General features: G+C 30.7%; 4 protein-coding genes across 4 annotated transcripts; all 4 read right to left on the bottom strand.

The window, feature by feature from the left end:
• Positions 1–713: 713 nt before the first annotated feature.
• LOC130671479 (kelch domain-containing protein 10 homolog) lies at positions 714–3,549 on the bottom strand. Its single transcript, XM_057475396.1, has 3 exons — positions 2,747–3,549; positions 2,318–2,677; positions 714–1,086 (listed from the first exon to the last, which is right to left on the bottom strand). The coding sequence occupies exons 1-2, from the start codon at positions 3,374–3,376 to the stop codon at positions 2,345–2,347; spliced, it is 963 nt and encodes a 320-aa protein (XP_057331379.1). The 5' UTR covers positions 3,377–3,549; the 3' UTR covers positions 714–1,086; positions 2,318–2,344.
• Positions 3,550–4,280: 731 nt separating this feature from the next.
• On the bottom strand, positions 4,281–10,143 carry LOC130671459 (kelch domain-containing protein 10 homolog). Its single transcript, XM_057475361.1, has 3 exons — positions 9,313–10,143; positions 8,884–9,243; positions 4,281–4,658 (listed from the first exon to the last, which is right to left on the bottom strand). Exons 1-3 carry the CDS (start codon positions 9,961–9,963, stop codon positions 4,491–4,493), a joined length of 1,179 nt encoding a protein of 392 aa, XP_057331344.1. The 5' UTR covers positions 9,964–10,143; the 3' UTR covers positions 4,281–4,490.
• A 263-nt stretch (positions 10,144–10,406) lies between these two features.
• LOC130671376 (kelch domain-containing protein 10 homolog) lies at positions 10,407–13,400 on the bottom strand. Its single transcript, XM_057475227.1, has 3 exons — positions 12,572–13,400; positions 12,143–12,502; positions 10,407–10,767 (listed from the first exon to the last, which is right to left on the bottom strand). The coding sequence occupies exons 1-3, from the start codon at positions 13,220–13,222 to the stop codon at positions 10,600–10,602; spliced, it is 1,179 nt and encodes a 392-aa protein (XP_057331210.1). The 5' UTR covers positions 13,223–13,400; the 3' UTR covers positions 10,407–10,599.
• A 248-nt stretch (positions 13,401–13,648) lies between these two features.
• On the bottom strand, positions 13,649–15,820 carry LOC130671368 (kelch domain-containing protein 10 homolog). Its single transcript, XM_057475220.1, has 3 exons — positions 14,972–15,820; positions 14,558–14,902; positions 13,649–14,011 (listed from the first exon to the last, which is right to left on the bottom strand). Exons 1-3 carry the CDS (start codon positions 15,602–15,604, stop codon positions 13,844–13,846), a joined length of 1,146 nt encoding a protein of 381 aa, XP_057331203.1. The 5' UTR covers positions 15,605–15,820; the 3' UTR covers positions 13,649–13,843.
• Between the last annotated feature and the right edge of the window lie 6,663 nt (positions 15,821–22,483).

The raw sequence follows: 22,483 nt of genomic DNA, 5'->3' as shown, positions 1-22,483 counted from the left end.
ACAACTCTTCATTTTTATAGTCTCTTTCGATCATCATATAATGTCATCTAATTTTTTTTTTAGTTTAAATCATATTGTTAGCAAAAAATTAAAAAAACCCAATTTTTAATATTTTTCTCGGATGTTTCGTATATTATTGCTCTGACCTAAGTCAAAACTTATTTAAATCTTGATTTTCATCACTGACATTGATTTCTGCCTCTATACATTTATTTCATCGAACATAATCGGGAATAAAAATATAAAAAACGCTTTTTCATTAATAATTTTCGATTCTTAACTTGTCAAACTTTAGCAAAAAACGTAAATCAGTAGAGCTTGAAAAGCTCATAAAAAATAATCGCAGGTAATACCATTTTCGAGCTCAAAAAGCTCAAAAATATATTCACAGTAAAGTTTTCAAGCTCCTTGAGCTCGAAAAAGAGGGAAGTTTTAGGTTGGTCCACAGGGTCAACCAATTTGTAGATTTTTTTTATTGAGTAGACACAGAAATGGAGTAATTTAAAATTTCACTGATATTTTTTATCATCTTCAGTAGTATTTGATCATCATCACCCAAATCTATTGTCGGGATAGAATGGGTTGTTTTCATATTCCTAAGAAAAGTAATAATTGAAGAAAAAAAAAAGAAGATAATTTTAAAATAAACTTTCTAATTCGTGATATAAATAATTATAGAATAAAAACAAAGACATGTAATTTTTCATTGACATTTTTATTGTAAAAAATTAACAGTTAACTTTAAATATAATTTAACTATGGGATTATTTATCTTAAATATTTATAGAAATGATATAAAAAATTTTTGAGTATAAAAAAATCTGTAGTTTACTTTTAAAAAATTCACCTTATTGCCGATTGATCGACTGGAGCATGTATTAAATTTATTACTATTACAATTTTAGTACAAATATTTTACTATTTAATACGCGACTGGACTAATTGCCATGGAAGACCGAGGGAATTTATTTCTTCTTTAGTCATTGATGTCAAGTTTGGATAGTAATGGAAAACAGCTTCCCAGCAAATGTCCGTGAGTTTAGGAATCCTGAGCCAAGTTGAGTGTAACGTAGAAAGACAAGTTCCCTAAATAAATTATCATTGTTAATTACTCAAACATTAATATCTATTTAACAATCTTGTTCAAGGCTTGGCAGTGTTCAAATTCGAATTTTACTCACAACATCTCTACCCAAGGGAAGTAGCTAGAAGTCTACTCACAGTTTTATTGACTTAGCTACAACTTTACTCGCGTATTTTAGAGTATCGATAAAATGGCGATTCTTTGAGTAGAGTTGTAGCTGAGTAAAGTTGTTGTTGAGTCTAGTTTAAGCTGAGTAAAGATATAACTGAGTAGAGTTAAACCAGAATAAAAAAAAACTGTGAGTAGAGTTGAGGCCGAGTAAAGTTGTGAGTCAGTAGAGTTGTAGCCACTTCCCTTGAGTAAAGATGTTGTGAGTAGAATTGTAACACTGCATAAGCTTGAGCAAGCCTCAAGTTCGATAGACGTCAGTGTCTTTTTCTATCAATGTGTCTTGCTGCAAACACTTGTGGCTAGATTTCAATAGCAAGTCTAGTGCGAGCCTTACACAAAAAATTCGTATCAGATTATAACTCAATTCTGACGGAAAACTATAGTTGAAAATGTTTGCACATGATCTGCTCAAAATTTGCTCAAAGCTTAAAATTGACCTTGAGTCAATTAACACTTCCGCGTGTTTCTTCATTACTATAACTAAGCAAAGCGTTGCCTGCAAGAAAACAAAGATAATAGTGGATTTACAACTAAATGTCATCATAGATAACTTGAATATTTTTATGATCTGGTTCAATGATTTTTTTATTCTCATTTTACGGTAGACTCATTTATAGTTCCGTTTTTTTATCAAAATCACAGAAAATCGAACTAATTGTTTGGTAAATTGACATAAGTTGTACTAAGAGTAGACCAGTATACTAGAGTTAGTCAGGTCTTGTTCTTGAATTTATTAGTTAATTTTAACACGCAGTGTTCAATTATTTAACATGCAATTCGTGTTAAAGATGGTGATCTTCAACACAAACGCAATGTATTGAATTTAACACAAAATTTCTAACTGTGAATATGAGATATCTTCAATATTCTTGTGTACAATGTCTTGGGCAAGTCTTGATGACGACTTCTTGCTACATGATCTTGCGCAAGACCCATACGTAGAAAAAGACACTAATGACCAGGGGTTTCGCTCAAGGCACTGCTACCAGAATCTTGCTCAAGCATGTGTTACTAGGGAAGCATTGACAATTAACAATTGTATATAAATATAATACTAAATACTTGTTCCATATCATGAGGGAAAATAAATCAACCAAATGTGAATAATTGTCCAGCAGGAGAAACAGCCATCGAATTATCGATACCATAATGAGGCAAGACAGCACCAAATCTCTCAAGACACGTCCATTTTGAACTTGTGAGATTCAATTTCCAGATATCATTAAAGCGATAACAATCACGATTATCATTATATTCTTGTCCTCCAGATATTATTACATTGATTTCACCAGAGTCTGGGTCAGTATAACTCGTTACACTAAAGAATACTCTTGGAGTCGGATAGTGCGGTATGTGATTTTCATCACCATAAGTGTATACTTTTTTCCAGCAGCGCTTTTCTAAATCAAAGGCTGATATTTCCTAAAATGTTAAATTTTCCATAAATACTCATTTTTATAAGGAAATTGACAGCTTAATGAAAGTACTTACATCGAATGCGTCTTCCCCATCAGTACCACCAAACATATAAATCATGTTGTTACCGTAAACTGTAGTATGACCTGATCTATCAGCTGGTTCATTCGCATCAAGTCCTTGACAGGTATAATCAACTTCCCATTTAACATCTTCTATATTTAGTTTATACACATCGGAAAACATTTCACGACCTCTTGTGATTCCGACAGTATACAAATATTTTCCGAGACGAATTAAATTATCTTCAAGAAAAGACTTTGGAATTTGTCCATTAGTCTCTCGGACACGTAGATTTCCGGTATTCAAGTCATAAATATGTAATCGACATTTTTTACTTGACAGTTCGTCATTCAAAGGTTCTTGTATTGTGCAAAGAACTAAATAATTTGCTTCAAAAATAGCACCAAAAACTAAATCGTCAAGATCAGCTGGTAAACTATTTTCAGTTGTCATTTTTATCCATTGTTTTCCAGTTAAACTGTACAACCACATATCATAAATTAGGTCATGATCTTTATCCTCCCCACTGTAAATATATACATTTTTACCATTACAATGTATATGTGATTTCTTTCTTTCTTCAGGTCTTGTAGTATTGTTCGAAAAATGTTCAGTAAAAACGTGCGGCTTGAATGTATACATTTTTTAAATAATTACGAAACGTTTTTATGAATTTTTAAAATATTAAATAAAATTAAAATCTTGACAAAATTTTTGTTACTTAGTATGAATTAAAATGTTATTTGAAGTAACTGATTTTATTCTTGAGTGTTTCACTTCAAAGGTTAACTTGATTTATTAATACGAAAACGGACATTAATATCTCGACTACAGCGACCTCAGTATAGTGAATCCTTCGTTAAACTAGAATAGATATTTACGTCACAAGGCCGCAAACCGGCGATTTACCGACAATCTCAATGTTGCGATGTGAGCTTGAAATTTGTGGCGCGAATTCGCAAAAAACGAGTGTAAATATAACACTTATTAACAGTTATTAAACTAGTTTTTGTAAAATAGCGTCACAAACATAATGCGAATATCGCAAAATCGAGATTGTCTGCATCGCCACCGCGCGGCTATATGACATACAATATTTTTTGACATTATTGTTCAGAAAATTCAATTTGAGAGACTTGTAGCCTCAATGATTTTATATTTACTTGTAATTTTTACATGCGTAAGCGATTACTTAAGGGTCCATTCATAATTATCTACTTTCTATCACTTACAGAAAAATATTTATTAATTATTCAATAAATATTTTAAATACTGTAATAAAAGACACACTAATCACTGGACAGCGACGTGTGTTAGTTATACGTGAAATAGCGTCGTTATTAATAGTAATTACATTGAAAAACTACTCAAAATCTTCGGTCAGCAAGCTAGAATGTAATTCTTTTCTCTACAGCCCCTTTCATTGTCGTCCGGTTGTAGAGACAGTAATAATTAAAGAACAAAAAAAAAGATGATAATTTTAAATTAAACTTTCTAATTAGTGATATAAATAATTAGAGAATAAAAACAGACATTTGATTTTTCATTGACATTTTTTATTGTAAAAATTAACAGTTAACTTTAAATATAACTTAACTATGGGATTATTTATCTTGAATATTTATAGAAATGATATAAAAAATTTTTGAGTATAAAAAGCTGTAGTTTACTTTTAAAAAATTCACTTCATTGCCGATTGATTGACTGGAGCATGTAAAAAATTTATTACTCTTACAATTTCATTATAAATATTTTACTAATTAATACGCGAATGGACTAATTGCAATGGAAGACCGAGGGAATTTATTTCGTCTTTAGTCATTGATGTCAAGTTTGGATAGTAATGGAAAACAGCTTCCCGGCAAATGTCTGTGAGTTTGGGAATCCTGAGCCAAGTTGAATGTAAAGTAGAAAGAGCAGTTCCCTAGATAAATAATTATTACATTATTAATGACTCAAGCATTAATATCGATATATCAATCTTGTTCAAGGCTTTAAGTGTCACAATTCTAATTTTACTCACAACATCTCTACCCAAGGGAAGTAGCTACAAATCTACTCACTTACAACCATACTCAGACTCAACTCTACTCACAGTTTTATTTACTTAGGTTTAACTTGACCCAGTTATATCTTCACTCAGCTTCAACTTTACTCAGCTACAACCCTACTCACGTACACACAAAAAAAAAAATTCTTGACTGAAGGTAAATATTCATGATTCAAGAAAATTTTTTTGGAGACCTAAATTTTCTCAGATAAAGTAGAAATCTTCTCCAACCAAGACGAATTCTCTTGGCTCAAGAAAATCTTGACTTGGTTCCCGAAAACGTTTGTTTCCAAAAATATTTTCTTCACTCAAGATATCTGTTTTTTCTGTGTCGTTTAGACTATCGATAGAATAGCAATTCTTTGAGTAGAGTTGTAGCTGAGTAAAGTTGAAGCTGAGTGAAGATATAACTGAGTAGAGTTAAACCAGAATAAAAAATCTGTGAGTTGAGTTGAGGCTAAGTAAAGTTCTGAGTGAGTAGAGTTGTAGCCACTTCTCTTGAGTAAAGATGTTGTAAATAGAATTGTAAAACTGCCCAAGGCTTGAGCAAACCTGGTCTCAAGCTCGATAGACATCAGTGTCTTTTCCTACCTATGTGTCTTGCTGCAGACATTTGTGGCTAAATTTCAATAGCAAGTCTAGTGCAAGCCGAGTCAGATTATAACTCAGTTCTGAAAAAAGTCTATCGTTCAAAATAGTTGCGCATGGCTTGCCGTAAGTTAAAGGTGCAAGAAATGCGCCAAAAACTTTTCAAATACACCGTACACCGTTAGAAATTTTGTGTATTTGTGTTAAAATATTGCTTGGTTAAAGTTTTGTGTTGATTTTCAATACAGAAAACTGTTAATTCAACACCAACCGTTTGTGTTTTTTCAACTTTAACAGATTAGTTATGTTAAATGTTTAGAAAATTGGTTATGTAACACATTTCTTGTGTTATTCGATAATTAACATAAAATTTGTGTTGATAAGCTAAACACTCCCATGCGTTCCTTTATTACTATAACTAAGCAAAGCGTTGTAGCAGCATTGCCTCCAAGGAAACTTAGAATATAATTGATTTACAATTAAATTTAATCATCGATAACTTGAATATTTTAATGATCAAGTTCCATGATTTTTTTCTTCTCATTTTACGGGACGATAATTCATAGCTCCGGTTTTTAGATAAATCACAGAAAATCGAACTAATTGTTCGGTAAATTGACATAAGCTATACTAAGAGTAGACCAGTGTACTTGAGTTAGTCAGGTCTTGTGCTCATATTTATTAGTTAGTTTCAACACAAAAAGTCTGTTAACGATCAACACAAACGCAAAGTGTTGAATTTAACACAAAATTTCTAACTGTGAATCTGAGATATCTTCAATATTCTTGTGTACAATGTCTTGGGCAAGTCTTGATGACGACTTCTTGCTACATGATCTTGCGCAAGACCCATAAGTAGGAAAAGACACTAGTGACCAGGGGTTTTGCTCAAGGCACTGCTACCAGAATCTTGCTTACACATGTCGCGTGCCAAAAGGTAAAAGGGCGCATTGCTACAGGTTAGTATGGAATTCTGCTGAAAGGGCGCATAAAAAAATTTTTTTTTGCCATTCGCTTTGAAATTTTTCGATACGCAAAGATCTGCAAAAAAAAAATTTGGGCATCCATAAGCTAAAAGGGCGTATCTCAAGACATACGCCCTTTTAGCTTTTGAAAAGTAGTGCCTAAAGGTAAAAGGGCGCATAAAAACGAATTTAAGTTTTAACATAAAATACTGACAAATAGTTTCACAAGACAAGTAAGATGAAAAAAAACAGACTCCTACACTTTTTTTTTTCAAAATTTGTTGAAAACAAAATAATTAAAAAAAAAAAAAATGAAAATATCAAATTTTCAATTGAATAAAAATTTTTATAACGATTGTAAAAAATAAAAATTTACTGATTTTTTCTTTAATTATTGTTTTGGATTATTATGGATCCGCCATAAATCAGAATAATTTGAAAAAAAAAAAAAAAAAAAAAAAAAAAAAAAAAGTACATATATGGATAAAGGAGGGTATGGGAGTCGTACCTAAATGAACCGGTTACACATTTCTGCAAATTTTGTTTTTTAGTAGATTTCATAGAAATCTAGCTATTGTATTTGTCCTCATAATGGAATTTTCGAAAAATTTTGCTATATCTCAACTCAGCTCGACGAGCTGAGTCAGAAAATACATTTGGTTCAAAAGTTTATATATGTATTTATATATATATAATATAACGCGCCGTTCTCCTACGATAGCGTCCACAATTCTACACCGATCTTAATGAAACTCAGTATACTTATTCTATAGACGATTACCTTGGATGAGTTCGAAGATGTGCCAATTCGGCCAATAAGTTTAGCAGTTATAGTTAATTGAAATTTTGTAAAATTTTCAAAAAAAATTTGTTTGCCGCTTTAACTGGATGTAACTTCTAAACGGAAAGAGATAGCTTATTTTTCGTTTGTTCTATGTGAAAGCTCGTTCGATTGCCTACAATTTTGACTATACAGCTTGTTGATTTGACCATTTTTTCTAATAGATAAATGGTTTTGAACATTTACAAAATATTGTAGAAACTAATTTTATGCAGGTTTTCACTTTGATTATAGCCACAATTTCGCACCGATCACCTTGAAACTTAGTATACGTATTTTGTGGGTGATTACCTTGTTCGAGTTTGAAAATGAGCTCAATCGGTTGATTAGTTTCGAAGTTATAACATTTCAAAATTTTCAAAATGCCCAAAATTCATATTTTTACTTATTCTTTCTTCAATATCTTTTGAATGTGATAACTTATCGACTTTATATCAAATTCATCTGAAAGCTCTTCGAATAAGCTTTAAATTTCATGCCTATATATATGCCTAGACCACTGAAATTACTTATTTTACCATTCATGGAAATTTTGCTATTGCATTAGTTCTCCTACTTCTTAGTACATTCATAGAGCTACTTAAATTCATATTATCGCAGTGTGACACTTATAAAATCTAAACATCTCAATTCAGTGGGTATATACAATTTTGTTTTATCGACAGTGTATAAATGATATGATATATCAATAACAAGATTAACATTAGTTATGATGATAATGTTCTCTATATCTACTCGTCGTTTGATATTCTAATAGGCTTTTTATTTCAAATATTAGTACTAATTTCAAGTATGACACTTTGATGTATCACAATCAATTTTTAATCTTAGAATATTTTATTAGTAGATTTTATTGAAAGCAAATTATCGCCTTTGTCCTTATGGTAGAATTCTCGAGCATTAAAACCATAATCTATCATAGTTTTTCGAATGGGGTCCGGAATACCATTGTTCCGATACTTTGAATATATGCATACGGATCTTTAAATAACGTCAAATCAAAACATATAGTGCATTATCATCAAAAATTCTTCTGTAGTTCATTTAGTTAGCATCAATTTTTGGCATTGTACTTATAATTTTTTGATTTTTTTGTTTAATCATCTCGAGAATTTTTAAGAAAATGTAAAAAAAAAATTTATTTTATTATTAGCTTTCATTTGAACAGTGAAAAAAATTAAACAATGAGAAATCTACTTCCATTTCGGCTGCGAATGGTCTTTTTTTTTTTTAATCTAGCATTAGAATTTCAAAATAATTTTATAAACTCTAATAACCAATTCCATAACAACAAATATTAATACAATCACGCGTACGTTGTGATTTTTCTAAGCATATTTTAAATTTTGATATTAAAAGAACGTATTAGTTAGAATACACCTTTTCGACTGCAGCATTTTTTTTTTTTGTTCATTTTTAGACTTCGGTTAAGCTTTTTAATAAATTTTTCAGAAAAAAAATTTATACGCCCTTTTACCTTTTGGTCACAAAATTTTTGGATTCCTAAAGCTAAAGGGCGCATAATCAAAGACATACGCCCTTTTACCTTTGGAAAAACAATGTTTGATTTTCAAGCGTAGAAAATGTTTACTAATCGATTGGCGATGAAAAAAAAATTTATGCGCCCTTTTACCTTTTGGCACGCGATGTGTTACTAGGGAAGCATTGACAATTAACGATTGTATATAAATATAATAATAAATACTTGTTCCATATCATGAGGGGAAGTAAATCCACCAAATGTGAATAATTGTCCAGCAGGAGAAACAGCCATCGAATTATTGACAACACAATGAGGCAAGACAGCACCAAATCTCTCAAGACACGTCCATTTTGAACTTGTGAGATTCAATTTCCAGATACTATTAAAGCAATAACAATTACGATCATCATCATATTGTTGTCCTCCAGATATTATTACATTGATTTCACCAGAGTCTGGGTCAGTATAACTCGTTACACCAAAGAATTCTCTTGGAGTCGGATAGTGCGGTATGTGATTTTCATCACCATAAGTGTATACTTTTTTCCAGCAGCGCTTTTCTAAATCAAAGGCTGAGATTTCCTAAAATATAACATTTTCCGTATATACTCATTTTCATAAGCATATTTATAGCTCAATAAAAGTACTTACATCGAATGCTTCCCCTTCAATTCCACCAAACATATAAATCATGTTGTGACCATAAACTATAGTATGACCTGATCTAGCAGCTGGTTCATTGGCATCAAGTCCTCGACAGCTATAAACAACTTCCCATTTAAGATCTTCTATATTTAGTTTATATACATCGAAAAACATTTCATGACCTCTTGTGATTCCGACAGTATACAAATATTTTCCGTGACGAATCAAATTATCTCCAAGAAAAGACTTTGGAATTTGTCCATTAGTCTCTCGGACACGTAGAATTCCGGTATTCAAGTCATAAATATATAATCGACATTTTTTACTTGACAGTTCGTCATTCCAAGGTTCTCGTATTGTGCAAAGAACTAAATAATTTGCTTCAAAAATAGCACCAATAACTAAATCGTCAAGATCAGCTGGTAAACCTTCCTCATTTGTCATTTCTCTCCATTGTTTTCCAGTTAAACTGTACAACCACATATCACAAAATCTGTGATTATTTTCATTCTCACCACCGTCAATATATATATTCTCACCACCGTAAATATATACATTTTTACCATTACAATGTATATGTGAGTTCGTTCTTTTTTCAGGTCTTGTAATATTGTTCGAAAAATGTTCAGTAAAAACGTGCGGCTTGAATGTATACATTTTTTAAATAATTACGAAACGTTTTTATGAATTTTTTAAATATTAAATAAAAGTAAAATCTTGACACAATTTTCATTATTTAGTATGAATTAAAATGTTATTTGAAGTAACTGATTTTATTTTTGAGTGTCTCACTTCAAAGGTTAACTTGATTTATTAATACGAAACGGACATTAATATCTCGACTACAGCGACCTCAGTATAGTGAATCCTTCGTTAAACTAGAATATAGTATTTCATCATCATCACCCAATTCTACAGACCTTTATTATTGGGGTAGAACGAGTTGTTTTCATATTCCTAAGGACAGTAATAATTGAAGAACGAAAAAAAGATGATAATTTTAAATTAAACTTTCTAATTAATAATATAAATAATTAGAGAATAAAAACAGACATTTAATTTTTCATAGACATTTTTTATTGTAAAAAATTAACAGTCAACTTTAAATATAATTCAACTATGGGATTACTTATCTTAAATATTCAAAGAAATAATATAAAAAATTTTTGAGTATAAAAAGCTGTAGTTTACTTTTAAAAAATTCACCTTATTGTCAATTGATCGACTAAAGCATGTATTAGATTTGGTTTTAATTAAATTTATTACTATTACAATTTTATTATAAATATTTTACTAATTAATACGCAACTTGAGTAATTGCGATGGAAGACTGAGGGAATTTATTTCTTCCTCAGTCATTGATGTCAAGTTTGGAAAGTAATGGAAAACAGCTTCCCGGCAAATGTCTGTGAGTTTGGGAATCCTGAGCCAAGTTGAATGTAAAGTAGAAAGAGAAGTTCCCTAGATAAATAATTATTACATTATTAATGACTCAAGCATTAATATCTATGCAAAAATCTTGCTCAAGGCTTTAAGTGTCACAATTCTAATTCTACTCACAACATCTCTACCCAAGGGAAGTAGCTACAACTCTACTCACGTAGTTTAGACTATCGATAGAATAGCAATTCCTTGAGTAGAGTTGTAGCTGACTAAAGTTGAAGCTGAGTGAAGATATGACTGAGTAGAGTTAAACCAGAATAAAAAATCTGTGAGTTGAGTTGAGGCTAAGTAAAGTTCTGAGTGAGTAGAGTTGTAGCTACTTCCGTTGAGTGAAAATGTTGTAAATAGAATTGTAAAACTGCCCAAGGCTTGAGCAAACCTGGTCTCAAGCTCGATAGACATCAGTGTCTTTTCCTACCTATGTGTCTTGCTGCAGACACTTGTGGCTAGATTTCAATAGCAAGTCTAGTGCAAGCCGAGTCAGATTATAACTCAGTTCTGAAGAAAGTCTATCGTTGAAAATAGTTGCGCATGGCTTGCCGTAAGTTAAGGGTGCAAGAATGCGCCAAAAACTTTTTAAATGCACCGTACACCGTTAGAAATTTTGTGTATTTGTGTGAAAAAATTATTTGGTTAAATTTTTTGTGTTGATTTTCAACACAGAAAACTGTTAATTCAACACCAACCGTTTGTGTTATTTTACTTTAACAGATTCGTTATGTTAAATGATTAGAAAATTGGTTATGTAACACATTTCTTGTGTTATTCGAAAATTAACATAAAATTTGTGTCGTTCAACTAAACACTCCCACGCGTTTCTTTATTACTATAACTAAGCAAAGCGTTGTAGCAGCATTGCCTCCAAGGAAACTTAGAATATAATTGATTTACAATTAAATTTAATCATAGATAACTTGAATATTTTTATGATCAGGTTCAATGATTTTTTCCTTCTCATTTTACGGGACGATAATTCATAGCTCCGGTTTTTAGATAAATTACAGAAAATCGAACTAATTGTTCGGTAAATTGACATAAGCTATACTAAGAGTAGACCAGTGTACTTGAGTTAGTCAGGTCTTGTGCTCATATTTATTAGTTAATTTCAACACAAAAAGTCTGTTAACGATCAACACAAACGCAAAGTGTTGAATTTAACACAAAATTTCTAACTGTGAATCTGAGATATCTTCAATATTCTTGTGTACAATGTCTTGGGCAAGTCTTGATGACGACTTCTTGCTGCATGATCTTGCGCAAGACCCATACGTAGAAAAAGACACTAATGACCAGGGGTTTTGCTAATGGCACTGCTACCAGAATCTTGCTCATGCATGTGTTACTAGGGTAGCATTGACAATTAACAATTGTATATAAATATAATAATAAATACTTGTTCCATATCATGAGGGAAAGTAAATCCACCAAATGTGAATAATTGTCCAGCAGGAGAAACAGCCATCGAATTACTGGTAACATAATGAGGCAAGACAGCGCCAAATCTCTCCAGACACGTCCATTTTGAACTTGTGAGATTCAATTGCCAGATATCATTAAAGCGATAATAATCACGATTATCATCATATTCTTGTCCTCCAGATATTATTACATTTATTTCACCAGAATCTGGGTCAGTATAACTCGTTACACCAAAGCATTCTCTTTCAGTCGGATAGTGCGGTATGTGATTTTTATCACCATAAGTGTATACTTTTTTCCAGCAGCGCTTTTCTAAATCAAAGGCCGGAATTTCCTAAAATATAACATTTTCCGTAAATACTCATTTTCATAAGCATATTTATAGCTTTATAAAAGTACTTACATCGAATGCTTCCGCTTTAAGTCCACCAAACATATAAATCATGTTGTTATCATAAACTATAGTGTGACCTGATCTATCATCTGGTTCATTGGCATTAAGTCCTCGACAGCTATAAACTACTTCCCATATACCATCTTCTATATTTAGTTTATATACATCGGAAAACATTTCACGACCTCTTATGATTCCGACAGTATACAAATATTTTCCAAGACGAATTAAATTATCTTCAAGAAAAGACTTTGGAATTTGTCCATTAGTCTCTCGGACACGTAGACTTCCGGTATTCAAGTCATAAATATGTAATCGACATTTTTTACTTGACAGTTCGTCATTCAAAGGTTCTTGTATTGAGCAAAGAACTAAATAATTTGCTTCAAAAATAGCACCAAAAACTAAATCGTCAAGATCAGCTGGTAAATCTTCCTCATTTGTCATTTCTCTCCATTGTTTTCCAGTTAAACTATACGACCACACATCACAAAATCTGTAATCAATTTCATTCTCACTACCGTCAATAGATATATTCTCACCACCGTAAATATATACATTTTTACCATTACAATGTATATGTGATTTCGTTCTTTCTTCAGGTCTTGTAATATTGTTCGAAAAATGTTCAGTAAAAACGTGCGGCTTGAATGTGTACATTTTTTAAATAATTACGAAACGTTTTTATGAATTTTTTTAATATTAAATAAAATTAAAATCTTGACACAATTTTCGTTACTTAGTATGAATTAAAATGTTATTTGAAGTAACTGATTTTTTTCTTGAGTGTTTCACTTCAAAGGTTAACTTGATTTATTAATACGAAACGGACATTAATATCTCGACTACAGCGACCTCAGTATAGTGAACCCTTCGTTAAACTATAATATAGTATTCCATCATCATCACCCAATTCTACAGACCTTTATTATCAGGGTAGAACGAGTTGTAGTCATGTTCTTAAGGACAGTAATAATTAAAGAACAAAAAAAAAGATGATAATTTTAGATTAAACTTTCTAATTACTAATATAAATAATTAGAGAATAAAAACAGACATTTAATTTTTCATTGACATTTTTTATTGTAAAAAATTAACAGTTAACTTTAAATATAATTAAACTGTAGGATTATTTATCTTAAATATTTATTGAAATGGTATAAAAAATTTTTGAGTATAAAAAGCTGTAGTTTACTTTTAAAAAATTCACCTTATTGCCAATTGATCGACTGGAGCATGTATTAAATTTATTACTATTACAAATTCATTCGGAATATTTTACTACTCAGTATGCGACTCGAGGAATTGCAATGGAAAACCGAGGGATTTTAATTCTCCTTCAGTCATTGATGCCAAGTTTGGATAGTAATGGAAAACGGCTTCCCAGCAAATGTCCGTGAGTTTGGGAATTCGGAGCCAAGTTGAGTGTAAAGTAGAAAGACAAGTTCCCTAAATAAAATATCATTATTAATTACTCAAACATTAATACCTGTATGACAATCTTGTTCAATGCTTGCCAGTGTCACAATTCTAATTCTACTCACATCATCTCTACCCAAGGGAAGTAGCTAGAAGTCTACTCACAGTTTTATTGATTCAGCTACAACTCTAATCACGTATTTTAGCCTATTGATAAAATAGCAATTCTTTGAGTAAAGTTGTAGCTGAGTAAAGTTGTCGTTGAGTCTAATTGGAGCTGAGTAAAGATATAACTGAGTAGAGTTAAACCAGAATAAAAAAAACTGTAAGTAAAGTTGAGGCTGAGTAAAGTTGTGAGTGAGTAGAGTTGTAGCTACTTCTCTTGAGTAAAGATATTGTATAGCTCAATTCTGAAGGAAGACTACAGTTGAAAATGTTTGCGCATGGCTTCCTCAAGATCTGCTCAAAGCTCACCATTGACCTTGAGCCTTGAACAGATCTTGAGCAAGCTATGAGTAAGTACCTGCTGTAAGTTACTGGTAATTAACAATTATATGTAAATATAATAATAAATACTTGTTCCATGTCATCAGAGAAAATAAATCCACCAAATGTGAATAATTGTCCAGCAGGAGAAACAGCCATCGAATTATTGCTAACATAATGAGGCAAGACAGCACCAAATCTCTCAAGACACGTCCATTTTAAAGTTGTGAGATTCAATTTCCAAATATCATTAAAGCGATTATTAACATCTTGTCCTCCAGATATTATAACATTTATTTCACCAGAATCTGGGTCAGTATAACTTGTGATTCCGAATGATTCTCTTGGAGCCGGATAATGCTGTATGTGATTTTCATCACCATAAGTGTTCACTTTTTTCCAGCAGCGCTCTTCTAAATCAAAGGCTGGTATTTCCTAAAATATAATATTTTCCATAAACACTCATTTTTATAAGCATATTTATAGCTTAATAGAAGTACTTACAACGAAAGCAAGTGGTTCCAGTACAGTACCACCAAACATATAAATCATGTTGTTATCATAAACTATTGTATGACCTGATCTACCGGCTGGTTCATTGTCATCAAGTCCTCGACAGCTATATACAACTTCCCATTTAACATCTTCTATATTCAGTTCATATACATCCGAAAACATTTTATGACCTCTTGTGATTCCGACAGTATACAAATATTTTTCGTGATGAATTAAATTAACTGCAAATGTAGGATTCGGAATTTGTCCATTAGTCCCTCGGACACGTACACTTCCGGTATGTAGATCACAAATATGTAATCGACATTCTTGACTTGGCAGTTCGTCATCACAAGGTTCTTGTATTGTGCAAAGAACTAAATAATTTTCTTCAAAAATCGCACCAAAAACTAAATCATCAAGATCAGCTGGTAAACTATTTTCAGTTGTCATTTTTATCCATTCTTTTAGAGTTACACTGTAGACCCACATATCATACATTATGTTATTATCTTTATCCTCACCGCCGTAAATATATACATTTTCACCATCACATTGAATATGTGAGTTCGTTCTTTCTTCAGGTCTTGTAGTATTGTTCGAAGAATGTTCAATAAAAACATGCGGCTTGAATGCGTACATTTTTTAAATAATTACGAAACGTTTTTATGAATTTTTAAAATATTAAATAAAATTAAAATCTTGACACAATTTTTATTACTTATTATGAATTAAATTGTTATTTGAAGTAACTGATTTTATTTTTGAGTGTCTCACTTCAAAGGTTAACTTGATTTATTAATACGAAAACGGACATTAATATCTCGACTACAGTGACCTCATTATAGTAAATCCGTCGTTAAACTAGAAAATAACTTTTTCATGATACCATCATCGAAAATTTAATTTTCGCGTTAATAACACGTGTTTGAGCAAGATACTGAAGTATCTCGAGCAAGACCCTTAGCTGCGAGTGTCTTTTTCTACATCCCTGATTAAACAAAATGATTAAAAATGATTTGTTTTTTAATCATTTTAAATACTTTTTAATCCTTCAAATCATTTCTAATCCTGTCTCTTATGGACATTTAACGTGTGAAATCATTTTTAATCATTTTGTTTAATCAGGGATATGTATTTTACGCAAGATATCTATACATGGAAAAAATTAGATAGTACACGGAGAAAAATTTATGGTAACCGTTCCTAGCACGTTTATGAAATATCATCCCATACCGTTATAGCAATGATTACTTGGAATTATGAAAAATATAGGCCCATACTTTCTGGGAAAAGTTTCCATAAGTATGGGTGTAGTTCCCATAATTATGGTAACAGTTTCCCTAGCACATGTGAAAGAATTATGGTAATGATTACCACACCATAATATTACGGTAAACGTTACTATAATGTTGTGGTAATGGTTTCTATATATTATGGTCTTGGCTACCATTATATTACGGTAACAATTACTATAATATTATACTAATGATAACTATAATATATATGGATGCCGTTCCTATGATCAACACTTTAAAAAAATCGGTTACCGGACCATTCCCATAATATATTATAATTGTTACCATAAATTTTTCTCCGTTCACTGGTTACTGTTCTGCACAGTAATCGACTAACAATATAGGGAAAAATACATTTTAACATGACCGATTCGTATTAGAACAGGAGTGAGTCATAGCTTAACACGTGCTATTACTTTTTAAACAGTAACCAGTGCTGTGCTACACAGTACATGAAACATATGACTGGTTACTGGCAAAATAGTCGCTGTTAACATCCAGAACGGTACTCAGTTCTCTTCTGACATGAACGGTTACTAAATTCATATGTATCTTTACGATAATCGACGTGTTTTATTGGGTTCTAGAGCTGATCAGATTTAAGAATTGATCGGATGAGTCACTTCAAAGATAATCGAAAAAAACCGTCATTTACCATTTCTTTCTCCAACGATATCTCTCGAACAAATTAACCGATTCAGATGGTTAAGGCGACGATCGACGCGTTTTATAAAGTTCTAGAGCTGATTAGATTTCGACGTCGATCGTTCAACTCGTTTCTGAGAAATCTATAAAAAACTAAAAAAAAAAATTTTTTTTTCGTAATTCGCCAATATTTTCGAGTGTACTTAATTAAATGATCTGAAATTTTCAGAAAAGTCGATGGCTAACAAGCTCGTTCGATTGCCGCCTTAACCATCCAAATCGGTTGATTAGTTTAAAAGTTATAAAAGGTTTACACACACACACACAGACACTCGGACATCATTCTGAAAATAGTCAGAATAGCTTCCTAGGACCTCAAAACGCCGACATCTGATGAAAACTCGATTTTCGCAAATCGGGGTGAAAACAATAACTTCCCGAATTTTAGAAAATTTACAATTTTCTTAGCGGGAAGTTAAAAAAATGTCTATAGATGCCTCTTTAGTGTCATTGACAGCGTCAGACTCCATTAGAAGTTAAATAATATTTGAGTCATCAACAATTTTTTAGAAAATATGATGCTCAACAAAATTGCTCGGGAGCTCGAAAGTTAAAATAAAACGGTTTAAAAGTTACAGATATTTAAAGTTAATAACTTTTTAAGAATCAGCGTTCAAACTGTTTTTACACCAAATCTGTTACTCTCACGACCGATATAAAATAAAGGTTTAGTAACAAATTTCATTTATTACAAAACGATTTTTGTAATAAACGTATTTTTTTATTATATAACTCGTATTTTTTAGTAAAGTTTCCTACATTTATTCATTCAATTAATTTTTTCATCGAAATCGACTATAAGGCGCAAAATAGCTTCTGAATATTCCGATGAAACTGATTTTCCAGTTCAATAAATTTTATTGCATTAATTTTTTAAGCAGATATTACAGCTTACAGGAAATTTTGATTAGTAAGATCACAAAACAGCTTTATTTAAATTTCTTTATTTTTTTCTAATTTAAGTAACATATGTTCTCTAAATCAAAAAATAAAGTTGCTGAAAAATAAATCTATCAATTTTGGCAATTGAATTTATTTTAATTTTTATGCATTAATTTTATTAAAAAATTCTAAGTATATTTGTACAATTTGGTATAGTTTATTTTACATTTTCTTTTTAATTTATTTAAGGAGAACAGTGGTGTGACAATATATTACAGATGTCATTTAATTTTAATTTATAGGAAGCTAGTGATTAGCTATTTTTTTTTCTATCTAGAGGGTTGAACAATTTTTTTTAAATCTTCATTTGACAAGTAGAGATACAATTCTCTGATAAAAATATCCGGAAGCCGTAATTCATAAAAAGTATTATAAATAACTTCCTCTGAATCTTTTATGTAGTTAACTCTTATCAGAACTTTCCACAATTTAAAAAAGATCTTATTTTCATATCTTGGATACTCTGGAAATTGAGGTTCACGTATCAATATTTTGTTCAAATCAACAAACTTTAAATAACGTGCCAAGTATCGCACATTTTTATGTAAAATCTCTATAAATGTGATATAACTGCCTTCTATCACATTGTTTTTCATTTTTTCAACTTCTAAAAGACATTTAGCTGAACTATCAGAAAATTTGATCGTATTACTAACAAATTTAATGTTTCGTTGACTAACATAACAACCCGCTGCTATCAATTCTTCAATGTGCATGTTAATATGCTCCTGAGCATTATAGTCAATAGGGCCCTCTATTAAAGACATAATTCCGTTTTTAAATTTCTGTTCATATCGGATGATATAGAAATGTGCTCTCATTTGTAATGCAAAGAATTCAAAGAAACGGTCCAAATTAACATGATTGTTATTATTAACACCAAGCTTATGAGAAAATGCTAATAACCAATTCTTTAACCCTCTATGTGGAAAAACTCGAACATTTAGAGCTGCATTAAAAATTGTATCTGTGGCATCATCTCCTTTATATGTACCAAAAAGATCAAGCACATATTTCATTAATATTTGCATGTTATCGCAGTTTTTAGCTATAACAGCATTACTAATAGGAGTGATTTCATCAACAAATTCAGCATTAATGCCAGCTATGTTAGTCAATAATAACTTCATGACTTCTTTTGTTCCTTCATCGGCGGCAAATTTCAATCCAGTTTCTCCCTTAAGATACTTGACGATACGGTAATTGCAGGATTCCATGGCGCTATCTAGTACTGTTTCTTGAGTTGTTGATAGATAAATGAACTTTTTTTACCTGATGAAGTCTAAAAAAAAAAAAAAATAAATGAATGCAAGTTTAGTTTTATTTTATGTCAAAACTTATACTATGCAATTTATTAAGTTTACAAATTTTAAATATTATTGGAGTAGGATCATACACTGCGCAGTGTACACATGTGTGAAGAAATTAAAGGACATCAAAGCAACTTATAAATTATTAGGTGTAATTTTAGAAAAGCTTTTATTAACCCGATGAAAAAAGATTTTATACAATTGTATAGAATTATATATCAATTATATATAGACTATATATAATTATATATAGACTATACAAAGACTATATATAATTGGATAGAAAAAATGGACCGACCCAATTGTATACAATTTTTTATAGAAATTGTATACAATTTGTTATAGAAATTGTATACAATTCTATATATTGCAATTATATACACTGTAAAAAATCACCGGGGTAAGTCCAAGCGGTGTAGGCGTTAAAATTATCGGTGTTAAATTTACCCCCGAAAGCGAAGTGAAAATAACGCCGCCACCGGTGTAAATATTCTAGACCGGTGTTAAAATAACGCCGCCGCCGGTGTAGATATTCTTTACCGGTGTTAAAATATTTTACTTTGTGAATATTATTACTTACTCGATCACTATACTTGTTAATAAATGATATTTTTCATTAATTTTCATAAAGAACTGACATTTTTTGTGTTTTATAATCTTTAAAGTTAATATTCCAAGCGGACGCAGTTTACCCTGCTTTTACACCGGTATTACTCCGCTTTTACACCGCTTACCCCGCTTTTACACCGACATTACTCCGTTTTTACACCGGTTACTCCGCCTTTACTCCGATTTTACGCAGCTTTGACACCGGTTACCCCGATTTAACACCGGTATTTTTAACACCGATGAATAACTCCTCCTACACCGGTGAAATTTTATTTTAACACCGGGCGGAGTTAAAATGAGTCCATTTTTAACACCGCTCTTTTTACAGTGTAGAATTGTATATAATTATATAGAATTGTATATAATTTGTATAAAATTGTATATAATTATATAAACTTGTATACAATTTGTATACAAATGGATCAGGCCATTTTTTGTATATAATTTTATACAATTATATAAAATCTTTTTTCATCGGGAAGTACGTAAAAAAATAGTAGTAGTTCAACATAAATATATAATGCGCCCATTTCACGCACAATCGACCACTTTTGAATCTGACTCTATTTAATTTTGCTGAAACTTTATTATCTTTTTGAACCCTATTCAAAAAATTTTCAGAATTTATTAAAATTTTTCTAAATAATACTAAAAAAATTTAAAAAATTTTTTTTTTTTTTTTTTTTTTTAATCGGCTTTAACTTTTTTAAACATTGAGTTATTAAAACGTTTTTTTTAACTACCCGCTATGAAAATCGACGATTTTCGAAAAATCCTGTTACTGTTACTTTTTTTGCCCCGATTTTCGAAAATGTAATTTTTCTTCATGTAAATAGCTTACAAGAGAATTTAAATAAATCAAATTTAGTTAATATCCAGAATTTTTTTTTTCAACTTTTTTATAGGTTACCGCATTTTGTCCGCACAATATGAAATTTTTTTTTATTTACTATAAATATCATTACAAAAAAAAGTTTTAACGTATTCGCCCCCTCCCCCCTTTACCCCTTATATATTAATGTACATATTTTTGTCGCTATATATTTTTTTATAAATTTTTAACAATATATCGATCTTTTACGATGGGATACAATGCAATATCTACGTAAAAATCATACATTTATTGATTAAAAAATATATTTGCCTTTTTATCAGATATTCTTCAATTGTTGAGACCAGTGCATAGAAAAACTATAAAATTTTTAATGAATGAAAATACTTAATGGGTACAAAAATCTATTTACCTTATTAGATGTGTAGCGATGAATTATTGGTTGAAATATTGAATTTATAAAGTAACAATTTAAAATTCAGTTTGAAAACACGTGTTAAGATAGACACTCTTTCACCAAGGAGGCACGAGAAAATGTTCAGGGTTTTGCTGACCAAATTCAAGTACCTAATGGCATCCTACACGAGACGCCTCAGTAATTACATCTTTAACCCATACTATAATTATACTTTCTCTACTCTAATCCCCTTAACAATAGTATCATTTCTGAAGATAAAGGGAACATATAGTATGAGTAAAAATTGTAATTACTCAGGTAGTAATTGTAACATCGCCAAGCCCTAAACAAGATTGTTAAATAGACATTAATGTTTGAGTAATTAATAATGTAATTATAATTTATTTAGAGAGAATGTATTTCTACTTTACACTCAACTTGGCTCAGGATTCCTAAACTCACGGTCATTTACTGGGAAGTTGTTTTCCATTACTATCCAAACTTGACATCAATGACTCAAGAAGAAATAAATTCCCTCGGTCTTCCATTGCAATTAGTCCAGTCGCGTATTAATTAGTAAAATATTTATAATGATATTGTAAGAGTAATAAATTTTTTACATGCTCCAGTCGATCAATCGGCAATAAGGTGAATTTTTTAAAAGTAAACTACAGATTTTTTTATACTCAAAAATTTTTTATATCATTTCTATAAATATTTAAGATAAATAATCCTATAGTTGAATTATATTTAAAGTTAACTGTTAATTTTTTACAATGAAAAATGTCAATGAAAAATAAAATGTCTTTGTTTTTATTCTCTAATTGTTTATATCACTAATTAGAAAGTTTATTTTTAAATTATCTTTTTTTCTTTTTTAATTATTACTTTCCTTAGGAATATGAAAACAACCCCGACAATAAAGCTCTGTACAATAGGTTGATGATAATGAAATACTACTGAAGATGATAAAAAATATCAGTGCAATTTTAAATTACTCCATTTTTGTGTCAACTTAATAAAAAAGATCTTAAAAATGGTTAACCCTGTGGACCAACCCCAAAACTTCCCGGTGTTTTTGAGCTCATGCTTATGTTGCCATTTGATTTGACGACAAAAATTTTCTTAGGACTGGAAAAAATTCTTGGCGCAATACTATTTTTTTTTTTGCCTCAAAAAATTTTTTCTTGCTCCAGTGTAGTCTTCCTCCAAAATCGAGATATAATCTTGCACGATTTTTTGTGTAAGGCTTGCACTTACCTTGCAATTTAACCTTCGGAGTACACTGGGGGTCATTTTGACCCAAGAATTTTTTTTATCCTAAAATATTTCTCAAGTTAGGTTTGATTTGAATTAATTGTTTCACCGTTAAAAATTAGTTAATTCGAAATAATGATAGTTGTATTCGAAAGAGCATTGTATTACATA

The sequence above is a fragment of the Microplitis mediator genome, chromosome 7 (assembly GCF_029852145.1).
Source record: "Microplitis mediator isolate UGA2020A chromosome 7, iyMicMedi2.1, whole genome shotgun sequence".
Taxonomy (NCBI): Eukaryota; Metazoa; Arthropoda; class Insecta; order Hymenoptera; family Braconidae; genus Microplitis; species Microplitis mediator.
This window is presented reverse-complemented; position numbering and strand designations above follow the sequence as displayed.

Excerpts from the sequence above, each read along its gene's own strand:
- LOC130671479 (XM_057475396.1), bottom strand. The coding sequence starts at position 3,376 with ATGTATACATTCAAGCCGCACGTTTTTACTGAACATTTTTCGAACAAT. Across the intron at positions 2,678-2,746 it reads ATGGGGAAGACGCATTCGAT|GAAATATCAGCCTTTGATTT; the intron begins GTAAGTACTTTC and ends TTAACATTTTAG.
- LOC130671459 (XM_057475361.1), bottom strand. The coding sequence starts at position 9,963 with ATGTATACATTCAAGCCGCACGTTTTTACTGAACATTTTTCGAACAAT. Across the intron at positions 9,244-9,312 it reads TTGAAGGGGAAGCATTCGAT|GAAATCTCAGCCTTTGATTT; the intron begins GTAAGTACTTTT and ends GTTATATTTTAG. Across the intron at positions 4,659-8,883 it reads CCCCTCATGATATGGAACAA|GGAACTGCTCTTTCTACTTT; the intron begins GTATTTATTATT and ends TTATTTATCTAG.
- LOC130671368 (XM_057475220.1), bottom strand. The coding sequence starts at position 15,604 with ATGTACGCATTCAAGCCGCATGTTTTTATTGAACATTCTTCGAACAAT. Across the intron at positions 14,903-14,971 it reads TGGAACCACTTGCTTTCGTT|GAAATACCAGCCTTTGATTT; the intron begins GTAAGTACTTCT and ends ATTATATTTTAG. Across the intron at positions 14,012-14,557 it reads TCTCTGATGACATGGAACAA|GGAACTTGTCTTTCTACTTT; the intron begins GTATTTATTATT and ends TATTTTATTTAG.
- LOC130671376 (XM_057475227.1), bottom strand. The coding sequence starts at position 13,222 with ATGTACACATTCAAGCCGCACGTTTTTACTGAACATTTTTCGAACAAT. Across the intron at positions 12,503-12,571 it reads TTAAAGCGGAAGCATTCGAT|GAAATTCCGGCCTTTGATTT; the intron begins GTAAGTACTTTT and ends GTTATATTTTAG. Across the intron at positions 10,768-12,142 it reads TCCCTCATGATATGGAACAA|GGAACTTCTCTTTCTACTTT; the intron begins GTATTTATTATT and ends TTATTTATCTAG.